This window comes from Poromitra crassiceps, assembly GCF_964638095.1.
Source record: "Poromitra crassiceps genome assembly, chromosome: 9".
Taxonomy (NCBI): Eukaryota; Metazoa; Chordata; class Actinopteri; order Beryciformes; family Melamphaidae; genus Poromitra; species Poromitra crassiceps.
In genome coordinates, this window is record NC_139630.1 from 22,892,007 (window position 1) to 22,916,685 (window position 24,679).

Genomic DNA, 24,679 nt, shown 5'->3' on the forward strand with positions numbered 1-24,679 from the left:
ACTGCTCATAGTTCTAGGAAGGTTCCTAGTAGAGGATGGGTCAAATGCAGAGGATGAATTTCCCCCAAGGGGATAAATAAAGGATAACTTAACTTAACTTAACTTTTCATAATGTCCTAAAACAAAAATTGGTTGGGTTGGTCTGACAACACGGGCGTCTTTTCTTTTCTTTTCTTTTCTTTTCTTTTCTTTTCTTTTCTTTTCTTTTCTTTTCTTCTCTTCTCTTCTCTATTCTCCCCTCCTCCTGGTTAAAGGAATTCAGTGGTTTGTGGGTTGGGTTGGGTTAGATATTTTTGGACTGTTGAGAAGTCCAAAAAAGTGTGTGTCCTGGACGCAGGCAAAGATACTGGTGCACTCTTGGTCAGCGGAGCCTTATTTTTGTGCTTAGAGGTGCTTATCAGAAGTCTTAGCGAAAAGTCTTAGCATAACACAAGCATTTTGCGGGGACACACTCACATTGCGTTGGCGCACAGACCCCAACGCAAAACTGGATGATATCATGGCCGTTGCGCAATTTGACAATTGCACGAGGCGGACCATGGCATAAGACGCATGGAAGATAGCATAAGACACGCATTACGGTGCACAAACCGGCCGGCAAGAGCAAAAAGCAAATATCGCTTGTACGAAGATAGGGCCCATATATCTCCATGCTGGCCTGGAAACGCCTCGGGATTCCCCAGTCAGAGCTGGCTAATAAGGCCAGGGAAAGGACTGTTTGGGGTCCCCTGCTGGATCTGCTACCTCCACGACCCCATCCTGGATAAGAGGTTGAAGATGGATGGATGGATGGAAATAGTATATCAATACGGATATTAAAGGATATGATTTTTCGCAATAATAATGTGCTCCTCCATCTCCCTGTAGGGCAGTGTTCCCAAACTGGGGTACGTACCCCTAGGGGTATGTGGATGTACTACAGGGGGTACTTAAAAGAAAGGGGGGAAATGAAAACATGTAAGAATAAATCAGGAAAATAAATTAAATTTTAAAATAAATCTGCTCAGGAGGCACTAATTGCAACTATTTCACTCCATTTCTTATATTGTAATGTTATATTATTCAAACGGTGGGTTATCATCCATTCATTGCTATATATATGCTAAAGTTTTATCTTCTCTTGCCGTTTTCTAAGCAAAATGTAGTCAGGTAAAGGGGGTACTTGGATTCAGAAGTCAGAGAAAGGGGTACTGAAGCCCAAAAAGTTTGAGAACCACTGATTGGGGATGGGGGAGTGAAAGTAAGTAAGTAAGTTTTATTTGACAATTTTTTAAAGCACACATAATACTGTTTCACAGAAGACAGACATTATGAGAACACACACAAAAAACTGCAGAGGATAAAAACACAACAAAGCCACAGGCTTTTTCTATTGTGGTCCTCTGGGGGAAAAGGAAGGGGGATGGCTGACAGGATTGTCAGGTGCAAATACAATACTTACGACTCACAATACATAAATACAAACCTACATATAGCAATTAACATAAAATACATAGTTATCAAATACAATACACATTCTCGCCCTGATACAGTACCTACCTATTCTACGAGAGTGGATGCCAACCATTTTTTAATAGCCGTTTTAAAACTGCTCTGTGCCTCAATAAGTTTCAGTGATGCCGGAACTTTGTTCCATTCAATGGCAGCAGAGTACAGAAAAGTGTACTTACCTACTAGAGTCCTAAATTTGAAAAGTCTGTTGTGCTGCCTCTGGTGCCATAGCTGTGGATGTCCCTAAAACGGTTAAAGTAGTTGTAAAGATATTTGGGAGTGGTTCCCATACGGTAGGGGAATCACCCCCCTTGCTGCTCTATCATCATTATTTCATCTACTTATCCAACTCTCTCTCTCTGTGTCTCTAGGTTTAACATGTCATCCGAGCCGTCCATTCACCATGGCCAGCTGTAGCAGAGACAGCACAGTTCGTCTATGGTCTCTCACACCTCTCATTTCTCCACTGCTGCTCAACATCCTTACTGACCAGCCATGGGACAAGGTCATAGGAAACACTGGTAAGGACATTCTATTCTATTCTATTCTATTCTATTCTATTCTATTCTATTATATTATATGCTATGCTGTTCTATTCTATTCTATTCTATTCCTGAGCCTTATTTAACTAGGCAGATTGTCTCTCCAGACAGAGCTATGGTTCCTGGCGCGCCCCCTCTGCTCTGTGGTAAAGTGTCCAGAGACATCAAACAGGAGTTGGACAAACTGAGTTCAGACATCAGGGTCAAGAAGCTACGCTGGTTTTCTGAGTGCTTTTCGGTAACTACATTTCAAACACTCTTTTATCATTAGAGAGCAAATGCCAATAGATTGGCCATCATTATCATTAGTGGTGTTATCTATATCTATCTACACTACACTAATGCCGGCACTGTCTGTCTCTTTCTCTATCCTTCGCATATCTCGAGAACCTTTGGTGTGATCGACTTGAAACTCAGGGAGTGCACTTAGTGGGAGTGGACTGAGTGCAGAGCACTGTTTTTGTGCAATGTGGACGCGAAACACGTTCAATAATATATTTGTGTTCAATTCTGCCCCACCCGCATTAACAACGAAATGAGCGTTCCCTCAGTCACAGCTCTGGAGGTGGGCGGAGCGACCAGGGCACAGCAGCAGTCTCTCAGAGGAGAGGTCAAGTATGCCGACTCGAGCACCTATAGCAAGGAAATCATGCTGTAGCCTATCATCTCTAAATCTAAAGTAGTTCTCTAAATAAATCATAAATAATAATCTCTACATGTTGGCTGCTCTAAACACTGCGGTGAGTGACTGTAAGTGGTTCAGAGCAAGGCTGACTGTACTGTATGGCTGGCTTGGCTGCCTGGCGTTTCATTTCTTAAAACCCTACTGGACATGCTATGATCATATCATTCCATGAGTTTTTCCAAATGTATGCTTCAAAAGCTCATGTTATCAGAATTCCAACACATGAAGTTTGAAAAATGGATGTTTGCATTTTTCTACTTGAAACACACACCTGCAATTTGCAAAAAGGGCGGCTGTAGCTCAGGAGGTAGAGCGGGTCGTCCACTAATCCCTTTGGATAAAAGAGGTCGGTGGTTCGATTCTCGGCTCCTCCAGTCTGCATGTCGAAGCAAGGGAGCTGGAAGGTGGGTGCTGAGGGTACTGCAGCACCCCCTGGTGGCAAGAGATGGGATTTTAGAAATTGTTGGATTTGGCTGTCTTGTGTTTATACCAACAAAATGCATTAAAAAACAGTTTGTGCTTCCCAGCTCTAATCTTATTTCATACGCTCTCTCTTCAAAAGTGTTTGATTTTCATCATAATCTGGTTTTCCATAATAATAAGTTCAGTGTTTATGCCTATGTTGCTGTCTGTTGTAGTGTAAAAACGACTAAAGGGAGAGCAGGTGCTTACATGAAAGTGAGTGAGAAAAGGAGAAGATACTGAATAATTACATCACAACAGTCTAATCCTAATGTTTTTTTGTTTTCTTGAATATATATATATTTTTTACAGTTGTGTGTTAATACATAGACAATGTGAGACAAAGAGGGAAAGAAAACAAAATCATAAAAACCATGGAAATTAGACAGTGACAACAACAAAAACAAGACAAATCAAGACAAAAGAAAACAGGAGGCTACCAGACATATTATGCCTTTTTTTAGATATGCGGTATCTTTTCAAAAGTCTAATCCTAATGTTAATTTAAAATTAAATATTCTTCTAAATATGGATGAAAGTCCAAAAAACGTTGAATTTTCTTCGACGCTGCCCGCACAGCACCCCCTACTTAATAATAGTTCCAGCGCGGCTGTGTCGAAGTGTCCTTGGGCAAGACACTGAACCCTAAATTGCTCCCGTTGGTGCACCCTGCGTGGTAACCTGCCGCCATCGGTGTGTGAATGGGTGAATGTACCTACTGACTGTAAAGCGCTTTGGATAAAAGCGCTATATAAATGCAGGCCATTTACCAGTTACCATTTGTATTGCAGGTGTGTATATATAAGGCTATATATAAGGCTGCAGCAGGCAGCAGGTGATAGACAGATAAAGTCTCTCGCTCCTTTTCCCATTTCACGTTTTCACGCCGGACGTTTCAAAGAAATCTGTGGGCTGTGAGAGTGTTGACTGATCTGTGGGCTGTGACAGTGTTGACTGATCATTGTGGATGGAGCAGACAGTAGCATGAGAGGAAGCAGCCTGCGTATGTTCCCAATTCATGAACATACATCTATATTTGACATTGTTATTCATGCTATTTCCTTTATATTCTAAGATTGGCTATAGCCTACTGTTATGGAAATTAATTTCTCACTCCTCATCCCGCATAAACAACATTTTCAGCCAATAAGAAAACGATGACCAATTATTTGATTGAAGCCAGGAGTCGGGAAGTTGTCTTAAAATAATGTATTAGCCATAACATATACTCTTGTAAACTTCATTACAGGAGGACTGCGATCTTCTCAGTATACATGATGTATGGAATACAGAAGGTCATAGAATGCAGTGAAGATTCGACAGTTGTCATGTAGCTCTTATACAGTAGGCTGAGAGGTGAGAGAAGAGCAGGGAGGGATGAGCTGAAGCACACACGACAGCACATTGTGTGGTGTGTGTGTTTCTGTGTGTGTGTGGCAGCAAGGTCAGCCACGTGTGACATGACATGTTGCTGTGGGCAGAGGGTGAAATCTGCTTGTAGCCCCCGTTCACACAGTACGCCAAAGCAACCCTCAACCGAAGCTCTACCTACGCTGAACCCACAAGTTTAATTTAGGCGTCCTTGTTAACAGGCGAAGCCGTTCACACCACCTGCGCGCATGCCAATGCTGACGCCTTGCCGAAGCCACGCTCACGCCACGCTGAAGCAAACGCCAATTTTCCAAGCATGAAGCCGCGCCGCCGCAGGCATGAAGTCAATGGGAGTTGTGGGCGGCTTCAAGGCGCTGAGAGGAAAAGACAAGGCTTCTTGTGTGAACAACAAGGCGTATGTTCAGCTTGTGCCTGCTTCAAGCTTCAGTTCTACTTACGTTCGGCGTCCTGTGTGAACAAGGGCTTGTATGCAGAAGCAACAGATACGCTGTCTGTAGATGGTGTCTGCCTATTTCCTGTCCATATGACGTGCATTTATCTAATAACTCATACCAATAATTATATGTATGCAATTATAGCTTTATTGAATTATGTAATGACTTAAATTCTATAACACCTACTGAACTTCTTTTGGCAGTGTGCCTGTAATTAATAGTAGACTGCAAATAAAATGTAAATAATAATAATAATAATAATAATAATAATAATAATAATAATAATAAAATGCGGTGATGACGGTAATGACTCATGAGGTAATGATTTTGGGACAGTTCCCGGGACAATGGTGAAAAAAAGGTAGTTTCAAGCCCTGGGCTCATAGTCTCTTTTCTGATCAATTCCATGATTTGTTTTGTTCTCATCCAGGTACATTCTTCTGTTATCTCACATCACTAAACCATCTCACAGGACACCTAAAGAAGGAGTTTGCAGTCATCTGACTACAAACTCCTTCTTTAGGGCTTATAAGTATTGTCTTGGCTGAACATCACTCCAACATTAATGTTAGGAAATTCCCCTTAACAGTTTAGTGTGTGTGTGTGTGTGTGTGCGTGTGTGTGTGTGTGTGTGTGTGTGTGTGTGTGTGTGTGTGTGTGTGTGTGTGTGTGTGTGTCTGCATGCGCCTGTGTCTGTGTTTACACTCCACCAGCCTCCAGGCGGCAGTAGTAACATGTGGGACTTGGTGTCAGTAATCAACGGACATGACGACTCACTGCTGCCACCCAGCTACAGCAAGGGAGTCATGCACATGAAACACCTGCTGAGATTCAAAACGGTAAGTCACTCTGATTCCCCGAGGCTCTGTTAGAAATGTAGGGGATGGTATGTGAAGAAGCTTCTCATCTACCCTCATCATCCATTGGGATCCCGGCTGAGCCAGTCACATTTGCCGCATAGCAATGACCCCTCTATTTCAGGCGTTCCCAACCTTTTTTGGCTTGTGACCCCACTTTGACGCTAGAGACCCCAGACATTTTGGTACAACATAATATAATATAATATAATTATATAATATAATCAGTGACAGCATCACTGACATAATCAGTGACATCATCAAGATGTCACATGTAACAGTACTTTGACTTTTTTCTCAGAATTCTGATTTTTGATCTGAGAATTCTGACTTTAATCTCAGAATTCTGACATTAAACTCAGAATTCTGACTTTAATCTCAGAATTCTGACATTAAACTCAGAATTCTGACTTTTTTCTCAGAATTCTACCATTAAAATCAGAATGCGCAGCTCCAAATTGACAGCTGCGAGGGGGAGGATACCACATGACGGCCGCAAGAAGGGTGGCAGGCGGAAACTCTATAGCGTGGGGCAGTCGGTAGAGCCCTAAGAGTTTTGTACACAATTAAAAGATCTTAACTTAATTCTAAAGGAGGGGCTTAGGGTACAGGCTTCAGACATCTCACCCTAAGTGACGCAACTTCAATCTTTTGCACAGCATCAGTCTTCCCAACCTGTGGTACCTTCCATGAGTCCCTGTCACAAGTAATAAATACTGGTAATTAGGGATGTCACAATATATCGTCCCACAATATATCGCAATATCAAAACGTGACAATATGTATCGTTGAGATGAAATCTCATATCGCGAGAAAAAGAAGCTGAACATGGTGGCACTGATCTGCATCTGATTGCATGCTCGCTCTCCTTTTCATTGCTTTGTTTGAACAGACGAGGGACGTTACAGACACGGAGGATGAAAATGGTGAAATTACTCAAATTAGCATGGAGGATGCCCCCTCAACTTACAAATCGATCGCAAAAAAGTATTGTTAAAATATCGTATCGTATCATTATCGTGAACCCAATATCGTGTATCCTATCGTATCGTGAACTGAGTGTATCGTGACACCCCTACTGGTAATACATAATAATAAAAAGTGCTCTGAGAATGCATTATTTGGCCTCCGTACTGTTTACGTTCAGATGTGGGCCAGAAACATTTTTGAGATTTTCAAGTGGGGCAGAAAAGGTTGTGCACCTCTGCTCTAGAAATTACATGGCTTGGATGAAAAATCACCCAGCAGTGTGTTTTTACATCACACCCCAAACACACCTGAAGCGTATGCGACACTGAAGCAATGCCTCGCGGAGGCAGTTTCAATTTGGCATCCTTGTTAACAGGGGAGACTGATCACACCAGCTGGTCTCATATCCTGCAGTGACAGTTTCGGCGTTGCATCTATTTTTGACGCGTGACACGAGCAGCCGTGTGCAGCCAGGCATGAAGTAAGTACAAGTTGTGACCGGCGTGGAGCAAAACAGAGCAAGGCACGGAGCAAAACAGAGTGAGGCACGCAGCAAAACAGAGCGAGGCACAGAGCAAAACAGAGCGAGGCACGCAGCAAAACAGAGCGAGGCACGGAGCAAAACAGAGCGAGGCACGCAGCAAAACAGAGCGAGGCACGGAGCAAAACAGAGCGAGGCACGGAGCAAAACAGAGCGAGGCACGCAGCAAAACAGAGCGAGGCACGGAGCAAAACAGAGCGAGGCACGCAGCAAAACAGAGCGAGGCACGCAGCAAAACAGAGCGAGGCACGGAGCAAAACAGAGCGAGGCACGCAGCAAAACAGAGCGAGGCACAGAGCAAAACAGAGCGAGGCATGGAGCAAAACAGAGCGAGGCACGCAGCAAAACAGAGCGAGGCACGCAGCAAAACAGAGCGAGGCACGCAGCAAAACAGAGCGAGGCACGGAGCAAAACAGAGCGAGGCACAGAGCAAAACAGAGCGAGGCACGGAGCAGAACAGAGCAAGGCACGGAGCAAAACAGAGCGCTTCTGGTGTGAATGGCCAGGCTCCTACTCAACCCTTCCTTGACGGGCTGCTTCGGAGACGCTTCTGGTGTGTCCCAGCCGTCTCTCATGCCTGTCTGTAGAATAGATGCCCGCTGTACACAGCACAGAATCACAGAAGTAGCTTGTAGAAGATCTCTCATTTAGGGCAGTTATCTCATTGACTATCTTCATAGACTACATGAATATGAATGATTCATTTGTTCTATTCTATTCTCTTGTAGTCTGAGGCCCAAGAACTTACTATAGTGAAGATGTCTAAGTTTGGCGGAGGTATTGGAGCTCCCAGTGCAGAGGAGAGGCTGAACGAGGCAGCAGAAATCCATCTGAGACTGGGACAGATCCAACGATACTGTGAATTAATGGTGGAGCTGGGACAGGTAGGTGTGTGCATGTGTAATTTTACCCCTCTCTCATCTCGCATGTGTCCTAATATCTAACAGCCCAAATACAAACTAGTGAGGTTTCTGACCAAATTTCAATCAGGAAGGCCGCCATATTCACGTTACCTGATCAGCCCGTGACATCAGTCAATAATAATAATAATAATTCATTTATTTTATATAGCGCTTTTTCCAGACCCAAAGACGCTTTACAGAGAACAAGAGACAAGCAACAGGGAACAGAAACAGACAACAGATACAGGTAACAGGCAACAGTTACAGGGAACAGATACAAATGACAGTGGCGGTTCAGGGCAAGGTAGTATGGAGAAGCAGAGGGGGGGAAGATAACAGGAGGGAGGAAGAGGGGGGGGGATGGGGGGGCGGAGGGTGATGGTTTGGAGGAGGTGGTCAGGGGTAGGGGAGGTTGTAAGCTTGGGAGAACAGGTAGGTTTTAAGTCGGGTTTTGAAAGTGGGGAGTGAGGGAGAGTCTCGGACGGTCTGGGGGAGGGAGTTCCAAAGTCGGGGTGCGGCACGGGAGAAAGCACGGTCACCGAAGGTTTTGAGTCTGGATGGGGGGATGATGAGGCTGGCAGTAGAAGAGGAACGGAGTGTACGGGAGGGGCGATGGGGGATGAGGAGGTCAGTCAGGTAGGGGGGGGGGCTAGGCTGTGGAGGGCTTTGAAGGTGAGGAGGAGTAATTTGAAGTCGATGCGTTGCTTAACGGGGAGCCAGTGGAGAGAGTGGAGGACAGGGGTGATGTGATCACGGGACCGGGTGTGAGTGAGCAGGCGGGCAGCTGAGTTTTGGACCATCTGGAGTCTATGGAGGGAACAGGAGGTGATGCCAGTGAGGAGGGAGTTGCAATAGTCCAGGCGGGAGGAGATGAAGGCATGGATGAGGGATTGAGCAGCAGGGGGGGAGAGGCAGTGTCTGACTTTGGCGATGTTACGGAGATGAAAATATGAGGTTTTGACAACGGAGCTGACATGGGGATCAAAGGAGAGGGTGGGGTCCAGGATGAAACCAAGGTTGCGTGCCAGGGGGGAGGGGGTGATGGTGGAGTCGTCAATGGTGAGGGTGATGGGTCCGGTTTTATTGAGGGTGGATTTGGTGCCAATGAGGAGGAGTTCAGTTTTATCGCTATTGAGTTGGAGGAAGTTGTGGGTTAGCCAGGTTTTTATTGCGGATATGCAGTTTTCGATGTGGGTGAGGGGTGGGTTCTGGAGGGATTTGGTGGTGATGTAGAGCTGAGTGTCGTCGGCGTAGCAGTGGAAGTCCAGGTTGAATTGGCGGATGATGAGACCAAGGGGGAGTATATAACAGAGGAAGAGCAGGGGGCCGAGGACTGAGCCCTGGGGGACCCCCTGCTAAACAGAGGAGAGGGTGGAGGAATGACCGGAGAGGGAGATGAATTGTTGTCTGTCGGTGAGGTATGAGGTGAGCCAGTCCAGTGCGGTGCCCTCAACACCCAGTTGGCGCAGCCTTTGGAGGAGGATGGAGTGGTTCACAGTGTCAAAGGCTGCGCTCAGATCAAGTAGAACTAGGATGCTGAGGGCACCGGAGTCAGCGGAGGTGAGGAGGTCATTGATGACTTTGGAGAGGGTGGTTTCGGTGCTGTGGTAGGGACGGAAGCCAGACTGTAGGGGTTCGTAGAGGTTGTGGGAGTGAAGGTGGGAGTGAAGTTGGGTGGCGACGATGCGCTCGAGGGTTTTGGAGAGGAATGGTAGGTTGGAGATGGGGCGGTAGTTGAAGAGGTTAGCAGGGTCGAGGGTGGGTTTTTTGAGGATGGGGGTGACAGCGGCGAGTTTGTAGACAGAGGGGACGTGACCTTGGGAGAGTGACTGATTGAAAAGGGCAGTGAGGTGGGGGATGAGGGCGGGGAGGCAAGCCTTGGTCAGGGGGGTGGGGAGGGGGTCGAGGGAGCAGGTGGTAGACTTGGAGGCGGTGATAATGTCGGTGATGAGGGAGGAGTCAACAGGGGAGAAGGCAGCGAGGGAGGGGGGAGGTCAGGGGGAGGGAAGGTGATAGTGGGGGGAGGAGGGGCAGAGGGGTTGGCGATGGAGGCAGTCAGGGAGGAGTGGATTCTGGAGATTTTGCTGTTGAAGGCGTGGAGAAATGAGTTGCAGAGTTCAGGGGAGGAGAGTGTGTTATTGTCCGGGGGTTGGAGGAGCTTTTTGACAGTGGAGAAGAGAGTGCGGGGGTTCCTGTTGGTGGTGTTGATGAGGGTGGAGAAGTGGGCAGATTTGGCGGCTAGGAGTGCATCACGGTAGGAGGAGAGGTGCTGTTTGAGGAGTTCCGCGTCAAGCCCAAGCATGACGTCAGTTGTCGTCAGTTCATCCCGTGCAGTATGACGTCAGTTGTGACGTCAGTCATCGTCAGTTTATCCTAGTATATATAGTGAGGGTTCTACGTCACCCTCCACTCTGGCGGATCATAGCAGCAGTTGGCCTCATGGCAGCTCGGGGGACGAGCCATCCTCCGAAGCTGCCGTTTCACTATTCTATTTTTCACTATTCTTTCGCTGCTTCTATCCTGTTCTTAAGTCGCCATTAATTCATGGGTTCACTCAGCGTTGACTTTCACTGTCAGCATGTCGGGATTGGGAGATGAGCAGGATGGAAGAACGGGCAGGAGGAAATAGAGCAGTTCGTGGATGAAGACGAGTATTTTTGACGATGATAGCCTACTCTGTTCCTGCTCGGGAATGCTGGCATTCATTCGTTTCCGCGGCTGAGAGGCTCTCAGCTGGCAGACCCGAGCAACGGCCCAGGACACATCTCAGATGGTCACGAGGAGACTGAAGAAGGGCCCAGAAGCAGGAAGCAGAAAAGGAGGCGACCCGGCCTCCCGTGGACGCACAAGGGCGAGGAAAGGAAGTGAGCCGCACACCGCTCCTCAATTAATTTATTAATATCGGTTCGGGTTTGAATTTACAGGCCTGTTAAACAGCAATAAAACACAAAAAACAAGCAGCAAATGTATTTATTATAGTGAATGAACTCTTCACAATCTTTGCGACCCGGAAAGGTTGTTATATTCCGTCCTATAGACACGTTTCCTGGGCACTTCCGGTTTGCTTCCGGACTCGGCCGCGAGATGTATTTCTCTTCCGGTCTTTGTGAATACAAAGAAGCGTAACGTACTAGCGTAGTAGCCATAGTGACCGCCGAAAAAATGCAAACTTGGGATCATTCTCCGAGTCTCCTGTCTAACGAAAGAGTGTCTATCCCACAACCGTTGACAGTGGACACATGAGAAGATAATATGTGTAAATGTCCGAACGTAACTACAGGCAGGATTATAGCGTATTTTGAGGAATCAATGGAGGTGGACGGCAACGCGATGAACAATCTCAAAAGCTCCGAAGCGTCAGCCAGACTAACGTTAGGTAAGGTTGCAGTCCTCTCCTCTGTCACAGTCAGTCAGACTAACGTTAGGCTACAGTCCTCTCCTCTGTCACAGTCAGTCAGACTAATGTTAGGTTACAGTGACAGTACTCTCCTCTCTCACAGTCAGACTAACGTTAGGTTACAGTCCTCTCCTCTCTCACAGTCAGCCAGACTAACATTAGGTTACTGTCCTCTCCTCTGTCACAGTCAGTCAGACTAACATTAGGTTACAGTCCTCTCCTCTGTCACAGTCAGCCAGACTAACGTTAGGTCTCTCTCCATTCAAAAACAACACAGTTTGCCTTGATCACTGCAAAACATGACATGCCGTGTGTAGCCTCCACACAATGGGGCTACACACGGTAAATCATGGTAAATACGCAGCACAATACCTGCCGTGGTAAACAGAAGAAGACTGGGATATTAACTTTAAGGCGACTCACTTCTAGACTTTAATGAAATTGTATTCACTTACTATCTGCTCAGTGGATTACCATTTTACAATTTTGGAGCCGAAATTGTAACATAGCAACGTTGGTCCACAAACGTTGCTATTTTAACTTTTTTTTTTTTTTTTTTTTTTTTTTTTAACCTTTATTTATACAGGGGGAGTCTCACTGAGAGCAATGCTCTCTTTTTCAGGAGTGCCCTGTTCACATTCACACACACATTCATACCTGGAAGCTGACTAGTACAACCACAGTCTGATCTGCTGGCCACTGATCAACTCCACTGGAGCAACTTAATTAATTAAACTTAATTAATAACGTTAGATGTGTTTAACAGAGCTGTATATCGGGTCTAGCAGCTGATCAGCAGCTCAGACAGCCTCAAACACGAGGTGATTGACAGCTCTATAATTAGCAAAATATCAGTGGGTGCATTTTATTTTGCCGACTTTCTGAAAATTAGATTAAAAGTTGCAATACATTTGGATGGAAACCCAGTCACACAATCTAGTTGCTGCAACTTGAGATGGTATTGGATATGCATCGTGTGCTGATGCTCAAAACACTGTCGATCCAACCACTCGTTCAGGCGTTTCTGTGTATTGTGACAGCCACGCACTGCACAATGTGTTCCAGAATAACCCATTGTTAATAACGTCTGCTAACGTTAGTGTAGCTGTTGTTAGCGATCGTTGTAAAAAAGTTCGGATATTTCGGCTGCTGCCTTCTGATATATCCAACTCGCATTCAGAACGGTCTCAATAGCCTACTTCTCATCATGGGAATATTTGCTTTACTTTTAACTGAGGGGCAGAGGTAGGAGCGTTAGCCTCAAGTACTTGTCATGCATGCCATTTGCTAAATAAAGTCTCTTGTTAAACTTTACCGACCGGTCTCGCATGATTGAAATACAAACATGTGTCCTAATATCTAACAGCCCAAATACAAACAAATGCAAGTCAAGTCAAGTCAAGTCAAGTTTATTTGTATAGCACATTTCATACACAGAGGCAATTCAAAGTGCTTCACATAAAATGGTTGACAGGAAAATAAAAGAAAAGAAGAGAGTAAAATGGACATTTAAAAGCATCACAACAAAACTTTAAAAAAAGAGTATAAAAAGTGCATTAAGCAACTTCATTAAGCACATAGAATGGTTGACAGGAAAATAAACAAAAAGAAGAAATAAAATGGACATTTAAAAGCATCACAACAAAACTTTAAAAAAAGAGTATAAAAAGTGCAATAAGCAACAGGCGCAGCAGTTGCAGAAAGAGCTAAAACTTATAGAGGACTCATTGGGTTTGCATAGTAGCTGTCAGCAGTTAAAAGCGACGGTAAACATAAAAGTCTTTAGTCTATTTTTAAAAGTAAGTAAGATTGGGGCAGATCTGAGGTTTTCAGGCAATTTGTTCCAGCTAGCAGAAGCATAGTGGGTAAATGCAGCCTTCCCGTGATTTGATTTGATCCTAGGGACAGTTAATAAGCTGGACCCTGTTGACCTAAGAGTTCTAGACGGTTCGTAGCGTGGGAGCAATTCAGCTATGTATTTTGGGCCTAGGCCATTAAGTGATTTATAGACTAATAACAGTATTTTAAAATCTATTCTCTGACACACTGGCAACCAGTGTAAGGACTTAAGAACTGGAGTGATATGATCAGCTTTCTTAGTCTTCGTTAGAACTCTAGCAGCAGCATTCTGAATGAGTTGAAGTTGCCTAAGTTCTTTTTTGGAGAGACCAGAAAAAAGGCTATTGCAGTAGTCTAACCTACTATAAATGGAGGCGTGAATTAGTTTTTCTAGATCCTGTCTGGACATGTATCCCCTAATTCTTGCTATATATTTTTAAGATGATAAAAAGCAGATTTTCTAATTGACTTAATGTGGGAGTTAAAGTTGAGATCGGAATCAATAATAACTCCAAGATTTTTGACTTGATCCTTAGGCTTCAGGGATAGAGACTCAAGGCGTACAGTGATTTTAAGCCTTTGTTCTTTGGGGCCAAACACGATCACCTCAGTTTTGTCTTTGTTTAGCTGTAGGAAATTCTGGCACATCCAGTTATTTATTTGATCAATGCACTGGCACAATGATTCTATGGGGGCATAGTCAGCTGAGGAAAGAGTTATATACAACTGAGTGTCGTCTGCATAGTTATGATAGGCTACTTTGTTTTTTTGCATAATTAGGCCTAGAGGGAGCATATAAAGGTTGAGGAGAACGGGCCCCATAATGGATCCTTGAGGCATCCCACAAGTCATCCTAGTTAGGTCAGATGTGTAATTGCCAATGGAGATGAAGTACTTGCTGTCTTGAAGATAGGACTTGAACCACTGGAGGACCGTACCCGATAGCCCAACCCAGTTTTCCAGTCTGTCCAATAAAATTGAGTGGTCAACAGTGTCAAATGCAGCGCTAAGATCCAGTAGCACTAGAATTGAATTTTTGCCTGAGTCTGTGTTCATTCTGATGTCATTTATGACTTTGCAAACATGTTTTCTTGTTTGTGCATACGTCTAACAGCATTTCAGACAACTGGGAAACCTGCAGGCGTGCAAATGGGAAGGATAGTCCTGTTAATCTGAACCTGTCTAGTCTGTTGTTATTGGACATGCTTACTATTGTCCATAACAAAAATAATTACAATGGATTAGTTATGCACATCCAGGAACCATTCCAGGCAGGTGCTGGATCCAGAAGCAATGTAATAGCTAAGAAAGAAAGTATGCAATGCATGCATGACTGAAGAAGAGCAGTGGTGCTTGAAGCACCACATTATGCTGCTATACAATAATGCAATAAAAGGGAGCTAGATTGTATACTTTCTTTCTTAGCTAATGTCGACTACAAACATAATGTTTGAGCATGGAGAGGATTATATGTGTACATTATAACATTGCTCATTTGGCCGTTGATGGATTTTGGACTTGTTTGAGACCTGAGGCAAAATTTTCTGGACATCTGCTGATGGATCTGCATCTGGTGGATCAGATGGATCCACCAGGATCAGATGGCAGGGAAGGCTGCCACACAGACCTGGTAAACCCAAAGAGATTCTCGCAAACCATTCAGTGTTCTTAGCTTTAGTTATAATAAATGATAGCCATAATATTTAGCATTGTTAACATAAATATTCAAAGATCAGGCAGTTGAAACACAGGTGAAGTCTGTCCATATACAACACGGAGGTTGCCAGCATAACTGGAGGGAAAACCAGTCTCCATTGAGGTCAGTGAATGGAGACTGTGCCATCTCATGCTGGACATGCTCTGAAGTTGAAACTGTAGAGCATGTTGGCCTTCTGGCCACATCACAATCAGTGATGTCAGAGCAGGTAGTTTGCCTTTGACAGATGATGCCAAACACCCACTTCTACATAACTGATTGGGATGTGAACTGTCAGAACTGCCACATGCTTTACACTGTAAAGTTTACAGTTTTAACCCATAGAGAGTTTTCTGCACTATGTCATTTAATGTTGATTTACTGATTAGTGAGACATTGAAATGGTCCCTTACACATCATCCTGACAATATAGTTTTTTGTTAGTTCATGACCTACATAGTGAATATTCCAAAAAAATATATATACAGTATTCTAATTGTATTGGTGTTGCCTGTGTCCAGACCTTCCAGTCCGCCCACTCCACACAGTTGGCTGCTTGGTCTGGCTTCGTCATATGAAAATGCCTTTTTTTTGGTTGACAGAATGATTCATTAGCCAATCAGCATCAATTGGGTGCCAACACCCATAGTGCCTCCACCCATAATAATACAATAGGGTTCCAGTAAGTGGATGGAGTAGACGCACTACGTCTAGCTCCTGCATCTCTTCTTGTTTAAACCTTTAAACACCCAACAACTTCAACTCGACATCAAGTGGAGGCCTTCACATAGTGGTCATATAGCATAAACATGCCACTAAAAAAAGCATCCAAAGACGTTACAACCGACCCTCCTGGGGAAACCAGTAGCGAGGTGAGCATGGCATCTATTGCCAATCTCTCATCGACAAGCCCTCTCCACTGACTTTAAGTCAACTATTTCTGCACTGGAGATCAAGCTGGACCGCATTCACACCACAGTATCAGACCACGCTTTGAAGATTACTGCTCTCGAAGTCAACGCTAATTCACAAGACGAATGCCTGCTAGCACTTGAAACAAGCTGTGCTTCACTGACAGAGAACAATGCTAAATTCGACACAACAATATCAGAGTCATCGGCTTGCCCGAATCAATTGAGTGTCCCCATCCCACCTCTTCTCTGAGCTGCTGGCGAAGGTCTTCGGGGGTGACCTGGACACTCGGCCTGAGTGCGACAGGGCCCAATGGTCACTCAACACCAAACCGATGCCGGAGCAGAGACCAAGGCCCATCACCATTCAGTATCAGCTTAAGGAGAAGATCATCCGTGAAGCCCGGACCAGAAGAGGCAAACTACTCTATCGAGGGACCCCCATCACCGTCTATGAAGACTACACTCCGGAGGTCATGCAGCAATGCTCCAGCTATTGAGAGGTGATGTCAGAACTCTACAACCGAGGCTTCGGAGGAACTTGGCATTGAATTATCTGATATTATATGGGATAGGAGTCTGTCTGTGATACAACTCTGCTCAGTTAGTAGTTGACACCAACTGATCCAATGTGAGGTCACTCACCATCTTCACTATTCTAACCGTAAGTTGCACAGGATTTATCCATCTGTCTCACCACTATGTGTCAGGTGTCATGTGTCAAAGAGCACTCTGTCTCATGCTTTCTGGTTCTGCCCTTCACTGACCGGATTCTGGGCCAGGGTATTTGACTGGTACTCTAAGGCCTACAAAATAACCCTTCAGCCAGAGGCAAAACTTGCCATCTTCGGCTGCTCGGAGTCCTCTTTGGACTTCCCTACGGCTGTGCAACAGTCTCTGACACAGGGGACAATCGTTACCAAGAAACTCATCCTGCAGGAGTGGAAGTCCCCCTCTCCACCCTCTTTTCAGCTGTGGCTGACGGACATGCTCTCTGTTATACGGATGGAGAGACTCAGCTTCCTGACTTGGGAGATTTCTAGTTGTTTGGGACCCGTTTCTGGCCTACCTCGACGAGGTCACGGGCGATGGGTGATATGCCCGGCTGGTCTCTCATAGACCCCTTCTTGTGCAGGATCCCATGCAATATATACAGTATATACATATATACTTACATATATTGTAAAAAAAACATTCACCACGCTGTAATATTGGAGTGTGTGTGTTTGTTTTTGTTTTTGTTTTCTGTTCGAGTTTGTTCGTTTTTGTGTGTTGGTGTTAAATAAAGGGAGAAAAGAAAACTGAAACTGATCTTTTTGTTGCATATTATCATTACTTGTTCTTGTAAAATATATATATATAATGATTGCTTGACTACTCACCCATGTACAATTGCACCTTGCTTTGCAATAAAAATATTCTTAAAAAAAATACAATAGGGTTCCAGCACCCACAGTGCCTGGACGGGCCTGGACCCATAATAATTGTATTGATGTTTATATAAATAGGATAGTATGGAGAATCAAAATGACTCTCTTTCTTCTCTTTCAGTGGGATAAAGCATTATCAGTGGCGCCAGGTGTCTCCATGAAATATTGGAAGAAACTCATGCAGAGGTAAGTCCAGTTTCATGTATCTCATTTTCAGCTTTTTCTAATAAGATGCATATTTAACAAATAGCATAGACTGTTTTTAAAGCACAAGGGTTATGGTTAGGGTTACGGTTACACATTTCCATTGCTTAACCAGGGGTCAAAGTCTGAGACTGTGGGCCTTCCCTCAGAAAAGGCTTGGAAAAATGTGACCCCCCCCCCCCCCCATCCCATCGCATAGACACTCAAGTCAACAATTGAGCCAAGATAGCCTGACATACTTCAGACTACACCAAATACATTCGTCTGTCTGAAGGTATTTCTCGGTTCTGACTCTGGGAAAGTGGGAAAAACAGTCAAATTCCCCCAAATTATCTCTGAACTATCTCTTTAACAGAATCACACACATTTAACCATTTCTAGACATGAACTCTGGACTATGTCCGTTGAATCAGGTCGGGACATTCCCCAGAGTTACCCTTCCAGACAAGAGGCATTGTTGTTTCCAGTCACAGCAGAAAAAGCCACCACACAAAAAAGTCCTTTCAAAGGTTTAATACCTGTAGTCTGGGTAGGGCAGCAGCACAGCAACAAACAGTTTCGGCACACAGGCCTTCCTCAGTGTTGATGTGTTGTTTTCTCACATCAGGAAAATCATCTGGTGTAGAATAGAGAGAGAGAGTGTGTGTGTGTGTGTGTGTGTGTGTGTGTGTGTGTGTGTGTGTGTGTGTGTGTGGTGTGGGGTCTGACGTAGTGTGCTGCAGGAATCACAGTGTTAATGGGAGACAGACTTTTAATTAAATTTTTCAATGTAGACTACATCAGAAATCTATTAGACTACACCAGAGATATATTTCAGAAAGCAATTCTCCACTCCATCAACGCATTATTCAGGTGATAACGTGGGGAGGCAAAAAGTGAGCGCCTATTCTATGCTGTTTACACATCGCCCAAAACCTGGAGGTCAAATAGTGGTCACACTTACATTACAAACGGTGGAAAAGGTGATTTTACAACTGGCATTCATTTATTTCTCCCCACAAAAGTCGTCTCCCATTTTATTTTGGCGATAGGGTTACGATGTGCCAAAAAGTGAGCGCCTGTTTGCACATCGCGCAAAAGTCAGCTGTCAATAGTGATCGCGGTAACATTAAAACGCTGGAAAATGCGATTTTACAAGTGGCATTCAATCATATCCGACCCGTTTTCAATTTATTTCTCCCAATAAAATATATGTCTCGAATATAGCCTAATGCAGCACTATAATTTTCTTGTTGCATTTGCACGATTCAAACTGGCATATGGAGGAAAAGAAACAATGAAACTTTTACTTGTTTAGGGGCTGTGCACACTGGATGTGTGTATTTCAGATCAGAACACTTTGGAAATCATCTTGAGAGCGCTTCCAATGCGCACAGACAGTTTTTCTTGTTTTGTTTGTTTTGTTTTCCCCTGCCGTCGCGTGCAGTACAGTTCAGGACGCTACGATCACACGGACGGTAGCTAGCTAGTTTCGTCTGTTGTTGTTGATTGTTCGCACTGTAAACATGAAAGGGGTAGGGTCTACTCGCCAACACACAGCAACTAAAATCCACCAGAAAGCAAGATGACAAAAGTTAGGCACACAGTGAGATCCTTCTGAAGACAAAAATTGTCAGACATTCAAAAATATTTGTTAACCTATGAAAGGACATTTGGAGTGCTGGCTTTTTCTCTCTTTAATTAACTCTTTGCTTGCTTGCCCTGCACCCAGTGAGTTTTTTATCCATTTTGAGTGTGCTCGCTACCGGTGAGTTTTCTATGGGAATTATGTAACCTAATAAAACCATGACAAACAAATTCTCATTTTCAAATCAAGGTGTGTTCTTTTTTCAATGTAGGCTATAGTTGAAAATAAATGTGGCATTCTAAAGAGGCGGGGGATGAGTGTGTGCACGCGTGAGGTCGTGAGGTTTTGGAGAGAGAGGGACATCCATGCCTTGCATAATGTATCCAAGTGCGGATTTCCTGCACTGCGCAGAGAATACTGTGTGCGCACAAGCGCAGTGGCGTAAAAATTGAGAGCACCCAAGAACATTTTTTCAAACCCCTCTAGAACGCTTATTTTGGCACGGGCAATGCCCAAACCCGTGTTTACGTTCGGAACATGGCGATGGTACCTTCGCCAGAGTGCAAAATGACACTTGCTGGAGGCAGATGATAGGCTAAGAGATGCGCAAAGGCCAGTATTTAGCATGGACACGCCTGGGCCACGCGTACACCTGTGTATGCGCTTAGATTCCAGCGCAAAACTGGATGGTGGAGGCAAACGATAGCTTAAGACGCAGAGAAGATAGCAATAAGAGGCGCGCTGAGCAAACAATATCATTGTACGACGATAGGGCCCTACAGGTGCAGGCTCAACATTTGGAGGGACAATAAAGATTTGACGTGAAATTAACTAAATCACAGATGAGATGACTCATCCTTGTATTACATGAGATGGGGTCTTGAACTAAATCAGAGATGACTCATCAGAGATGGGGACAGGGGCTCGGCCAGGGATTTTGGGCCCCATGAAAGGGTACCGTATCGGGCCCACGGTTGAAAAATTTTGGCCATTTGAAGCCCAATTTGGAGGAATATCTCATTTTAAATTAATATTCAGATTAGACTATTGTAATGTCATTATTTACCCTTTCTCACTCACCTCCATATCATCTATACCTGCTCTCCTTGCCCTGTTGAATTATCATGCTCTCTGTTTATCTCTCCCTCTTTGCTCTGACTACCCCAGAGTGAACAAAGAAATACTATCGGTAAACTAATGACTTAGAAAGAATATTGATACACATATGGAGTCCAACAGGAGTCTGTTATTATAGACTGTTGTAGGCCAGGGACAACTGATTTAGTATGAATGGCTTGAATTTTTTTTTAAATCCCTGCATTGATTAAATATTGGCTAGAAGAGGAGCGAAATGTAAACACTCCAAAATTTCTGTGAAGTAACAGCCTATTTCACTATGGACTAACCGCTTAATTTCCAGTAGGATATACAAAAGTTGAATAACATTCACTAGGACGGTTAGGATAAGACAAGAGTATCACTATAAACTCTCAGATCCTGTAAGTCCACTGAGTAGGAAATTATTATGTAGGACTAGTATAGTATAGCCATCACAGGAAAAAATAAAAGGCTTCTTGCAGATTTGGACAATATCACAGCATCATGTTCGATTTAACATACATTATCTTTAATATCACAATCAAATTCATTCATATCCATAATGTTTATTACTCTTATGGAGCACAGGAACGTTTTGGAGAGTAGATGGAGAACGGAGATGTCATGTCAGATCCAAAGAGATTGCAAACTGGTTTGTAACTAATTGAATTACTACTTATTTTTCATTCTCAGGCTTTCATATATTTCTGCTTACTTGTAAAGTGGAAAGCCCTCCTTCTTATAAACAGAATAAGGTATAGCACTCCATGGTTTTGTAGAAATGTGATTATCTAAACAGCTGTTCTAATCATTCTGATTGTGATTCCATATAGCACAAACGTTACACGCGGCCAGGAAACCGCATCAAACTATTTGGAAATACTTGGTCGGGGGAGGGGGTGAAATACCTTAAATGTCATGGCTGAGTTTCAGAATTTAAGCGACCTTAGGTTCTGTGAAAGGTGCTATATAAATCCACAACATTCTTATTATAAAAGGAATCCATTCTGATTAGAGGAATATAGCCTACGGTAAAACATTTAAAACACAAGTAACCATACATACAGGGGAGATTTTCAAGTGTTCCCCAATTTTAAACACTAAAGGGTGCATGAAAGAAAGGAAAAAGGGAAAAACACAAGAGGAACAGTGGACACAAGTATCTCCTTTTGCCTGACGCGGCTGGATCTGCCAGTGTTTCGTCATTAAGAAGGTGTTAAGAATGCCCCAGACCCTTCTTACAAAACCTTCTTAACGAAAGATCATCTTAGCGCTAAGAAGCTTTTGGGAAACGCAGCCTTCTTAACGGAAGATCATTTTAGGCTAAGAAGCAATCGGGAAACGCGTTGGCTTCGTTGGCTTCTTACGGGAGCCTTAAGAAGGGTCAAAGAAGCTTCTTAGCGCTGAGAAGCTTTTGGGAAACACATGCCTTCGTAACGAAAGATCATCTTAGGCTAAGAAGCAATTGGTAAACGCGTTTGCTTCTTAAGGGGGCCTTAACCCTAGAACACTAACGTGATTTAAAGTCACACCATCACTAACGTCGGGTGTATTTCACCTGATGCAATATACCCCATAAAACATACTTCTCATCAAAATATCTTAAAGTACAACAATACATGGCAAATTGAGGTAGCCTACTCTTCTTTTGTTTTTAAATGTGAAATATCACAAAAAACACAAAAAAGTTTATTATGGGGGACACTATAAAAAATATGTCAAATTCGGGAAAAATGAGGTAATCGTTATAAAAAAATCCCCCCCCCCCCAAAAAAAAAACAGGAGCTCCCAACTTCTCCTTCGGTCCACCCATTCATGGGACTTGTGTGGTGAAAAAAAAAAAAAGTCACCACAATACCATTGTAACTAACGCGAAGATATTTTACCCTCTATCACTAACGTCGGGTGAAAATCACCCGAACACGTAGCCGGTAGAAAAAACCATGAATGGGAGCAGGGAAACAAACCTACATTCAATGACGTTAGTGAGCATCCTGAAGGTACCTAAGGACCCGCCCACCTCAGACAGCAGCAAGACAATGAAAATCACGTGAATTCAATTGTCCGGGTGAAAATCACCCGACGTTAGTGTTCTAGGGTTAAGAAGGGTTAAAGAAGCTTCTTATCGCTAAGAAGCTTTTGGGAAACCCAGCCAATGACAACTTTGACCATTTCATTTGTTTAATTGGCTCTCTTGCCTTATTTAGACATGATGATGCTGCTGCTGCCATGATGCATTTCTGATAGAATAAAATATTATATTAATGACGATAGGTTAATAATTTAATACTGTAAACAATTCCAGAGTCTTCAATGTTTTTAGGGCCCCTGTCAGGGCCCCTGTCAGTCAAGGGCCCTTGGAATCGTCCACAGTTTCCGATACAATCCTGCCCCACTGGATGGGGCATACGACTTGGTCACACTTAAGTCGCACACTGACTTGAGACTCATCCTCAAAAGTCTTGAGACTCAACTCGGAGATTTGGGACTGGTGAACAATCACTATTATTTATTTATTTTGGTGCATTAACATTAAGGAATTGTCTACTAATCAATGCTGATACTGTATGCTAATAGAGGGAGTGAGGATAATACAGTTCTTGCTATGCAGTGTTCTCAGCAGACCGGATTGCATGCAGCAGATGATAGCAGGCTCATTACAACTTGGATTTGTGACCAAAGACTTGAGAGACTTGACTTGGACTTGCCCCTCAAAGATTTGAGACTTGACTTGGACTCTCGCTCAAAGATTTAAGACTTGACTTGGACTCTAGCTCAAAGATTTGAGAATTGACTTGGACTTGCAAAAAACAACAACTTGTGAGCATTAATGAGGATTCATGAATGTGTCATACAACTATACAACTGTTCTTGGGTTAGGTATGTGTTGTATGGGAGTTCATGTAACATAACGTGTTCTTTAACGGTATCTGTTAGGTATGTGTTGTATGGGAGTTCATGTAACAGAACATGTTCTTTAACGGTATCTGTTGAATTATAACCTGCTTATGTCCCAGGAGAGCTGAGCAGCTGATGGCTGAAGATAATGATGATGCTATCCCCTACTGCATTGCCACAGGAGACATCAGAAAACTAGTGACTTTCTTCACTGGCAGAGGACAACTTAACGAGGCATTGCTAGTAGCACAGGTATAAGAGGGAGGGAAGGATTTAATACGTTGGTGGGGTAATGAGATACACAGTAATAGTGTTTATTGTTGGGAGGAAATCTATATATTTTCTTTAAATACTAGCTGAGCAAAGCACAAATCCATAGACTTGTTTTTTACATTCAAATTGGTCAAAGTATGGAAGTCCAATGGAGGTTTTCGGGATTTTTTTTTTGTCTTTTTAAACAAGAATCAACTTTGTCAACCAAGGACCAATTGAGGGTCCAGGTAGTGCAGCGGCAGATGCCTTGCATACCAACACAAGGGTCGCAGGTTCGAGCCCCTGTGTTACCTCCAGCTTTGTCAAGCGTCCATACAGTGCACATTTGGCCGTGTCTGTGGGTGGAAGCTAGATTAAGGGTATGGGTCCTGCTCGCTGCACTCCTCGCTGTCAGGTATTTTACAACTCTCCCCAGATCGGTAGAGGGGGGTGGACCAATGACTGGGACAGCAGGGGAATTGGCCAAGTACAATTCTAGAGGGGGAAAAACAGTAAAAAAAATGTGTCTACCAATTAAGGCATGATAAACACACACACACACACACACACAGTTTTGACAGTTTGCGCAGCAAATGCTGTCTTTCTAACAAAAAAAACATGGGGAATACTGGTGATAAAAAATCATGATGGCTGTAGTGATCAATCCATTTTATATTTATATATAGTGCCAAATCACAAGCGTGATCTCAAGGCGCTTAAATAACAACGATGATGTTGTCTATGTTGATTTTGCTTATTCCTAGGGAGCGTGTGAAGGGAACATCCATGCACCTCAAAGCTCCTCCATCATCCACACAAGCAATGATGTGGACAACAGACAACAATACCAGGGGTACGTAAACACACACACACACACACACACACACACACACACACAAAATTTGTGTAAAGTGTTAGAATACATAGAATAAGCTTCCCTCGTTGTTTACAGTCCGACGACGTCTCATATGCAGTTATGTTTATAGAGATTAGACAAATTGTTGTCTGGACCTAAAACACCTACAATCTAAAACACCTACAATCTAAAACACCTTCAATCTAAAACACCTACAATCGATTAACTCAACTCACTCAATTTTTGCGTCAATCGG

General features: G+C 43.7%; 1 protein-coding gene across 2 annotated transcripts in view; it reads left to right on the top strand.

Moving 5' to 3' along the window:
- LOC310782542 (WD repeat-containing protein 17-like) overlaps window positions 1–24,679 on the top strand; it is a gene marked incomplete at both ends in the record, with an annotated part of 126,327 nt that overhangs the window by 58,670 nt on the left and 42,978 nt on the right. For both annotated transcript variants that reach the window (XM_083643216.1, XM_083643217.1), the window contains 7 exons: window positions 1,863–2,012; window positions 2,141–2,271; window positions 5,720–5,845; window positions 8,102–8,257; window positions 17,670–17,734; window positions 23,435–23,567; window positions 24,332–24,420. In XM_083643216.1, the coding sequence (XP_083499342.1) occupies window positions 1,863–2,012; window positions 2,141–2,271; window positions 5,720–5,845; window positions 8,102–8,257; window positions 17,670–17,734; window positions 23,435–23,567; window positions 24,332–24,420 (850 nt within the window). The remainder of the gene's footprint in view (window positions 1–1,862; window positions 2,013–2,140; window positions 2,272–5,719; window positions 5,846–8,101; window positions 8,258–17,669; window positions 17,735–23,434; window positions 23,568–24,331; window positions 24,421–24,679) is intronic.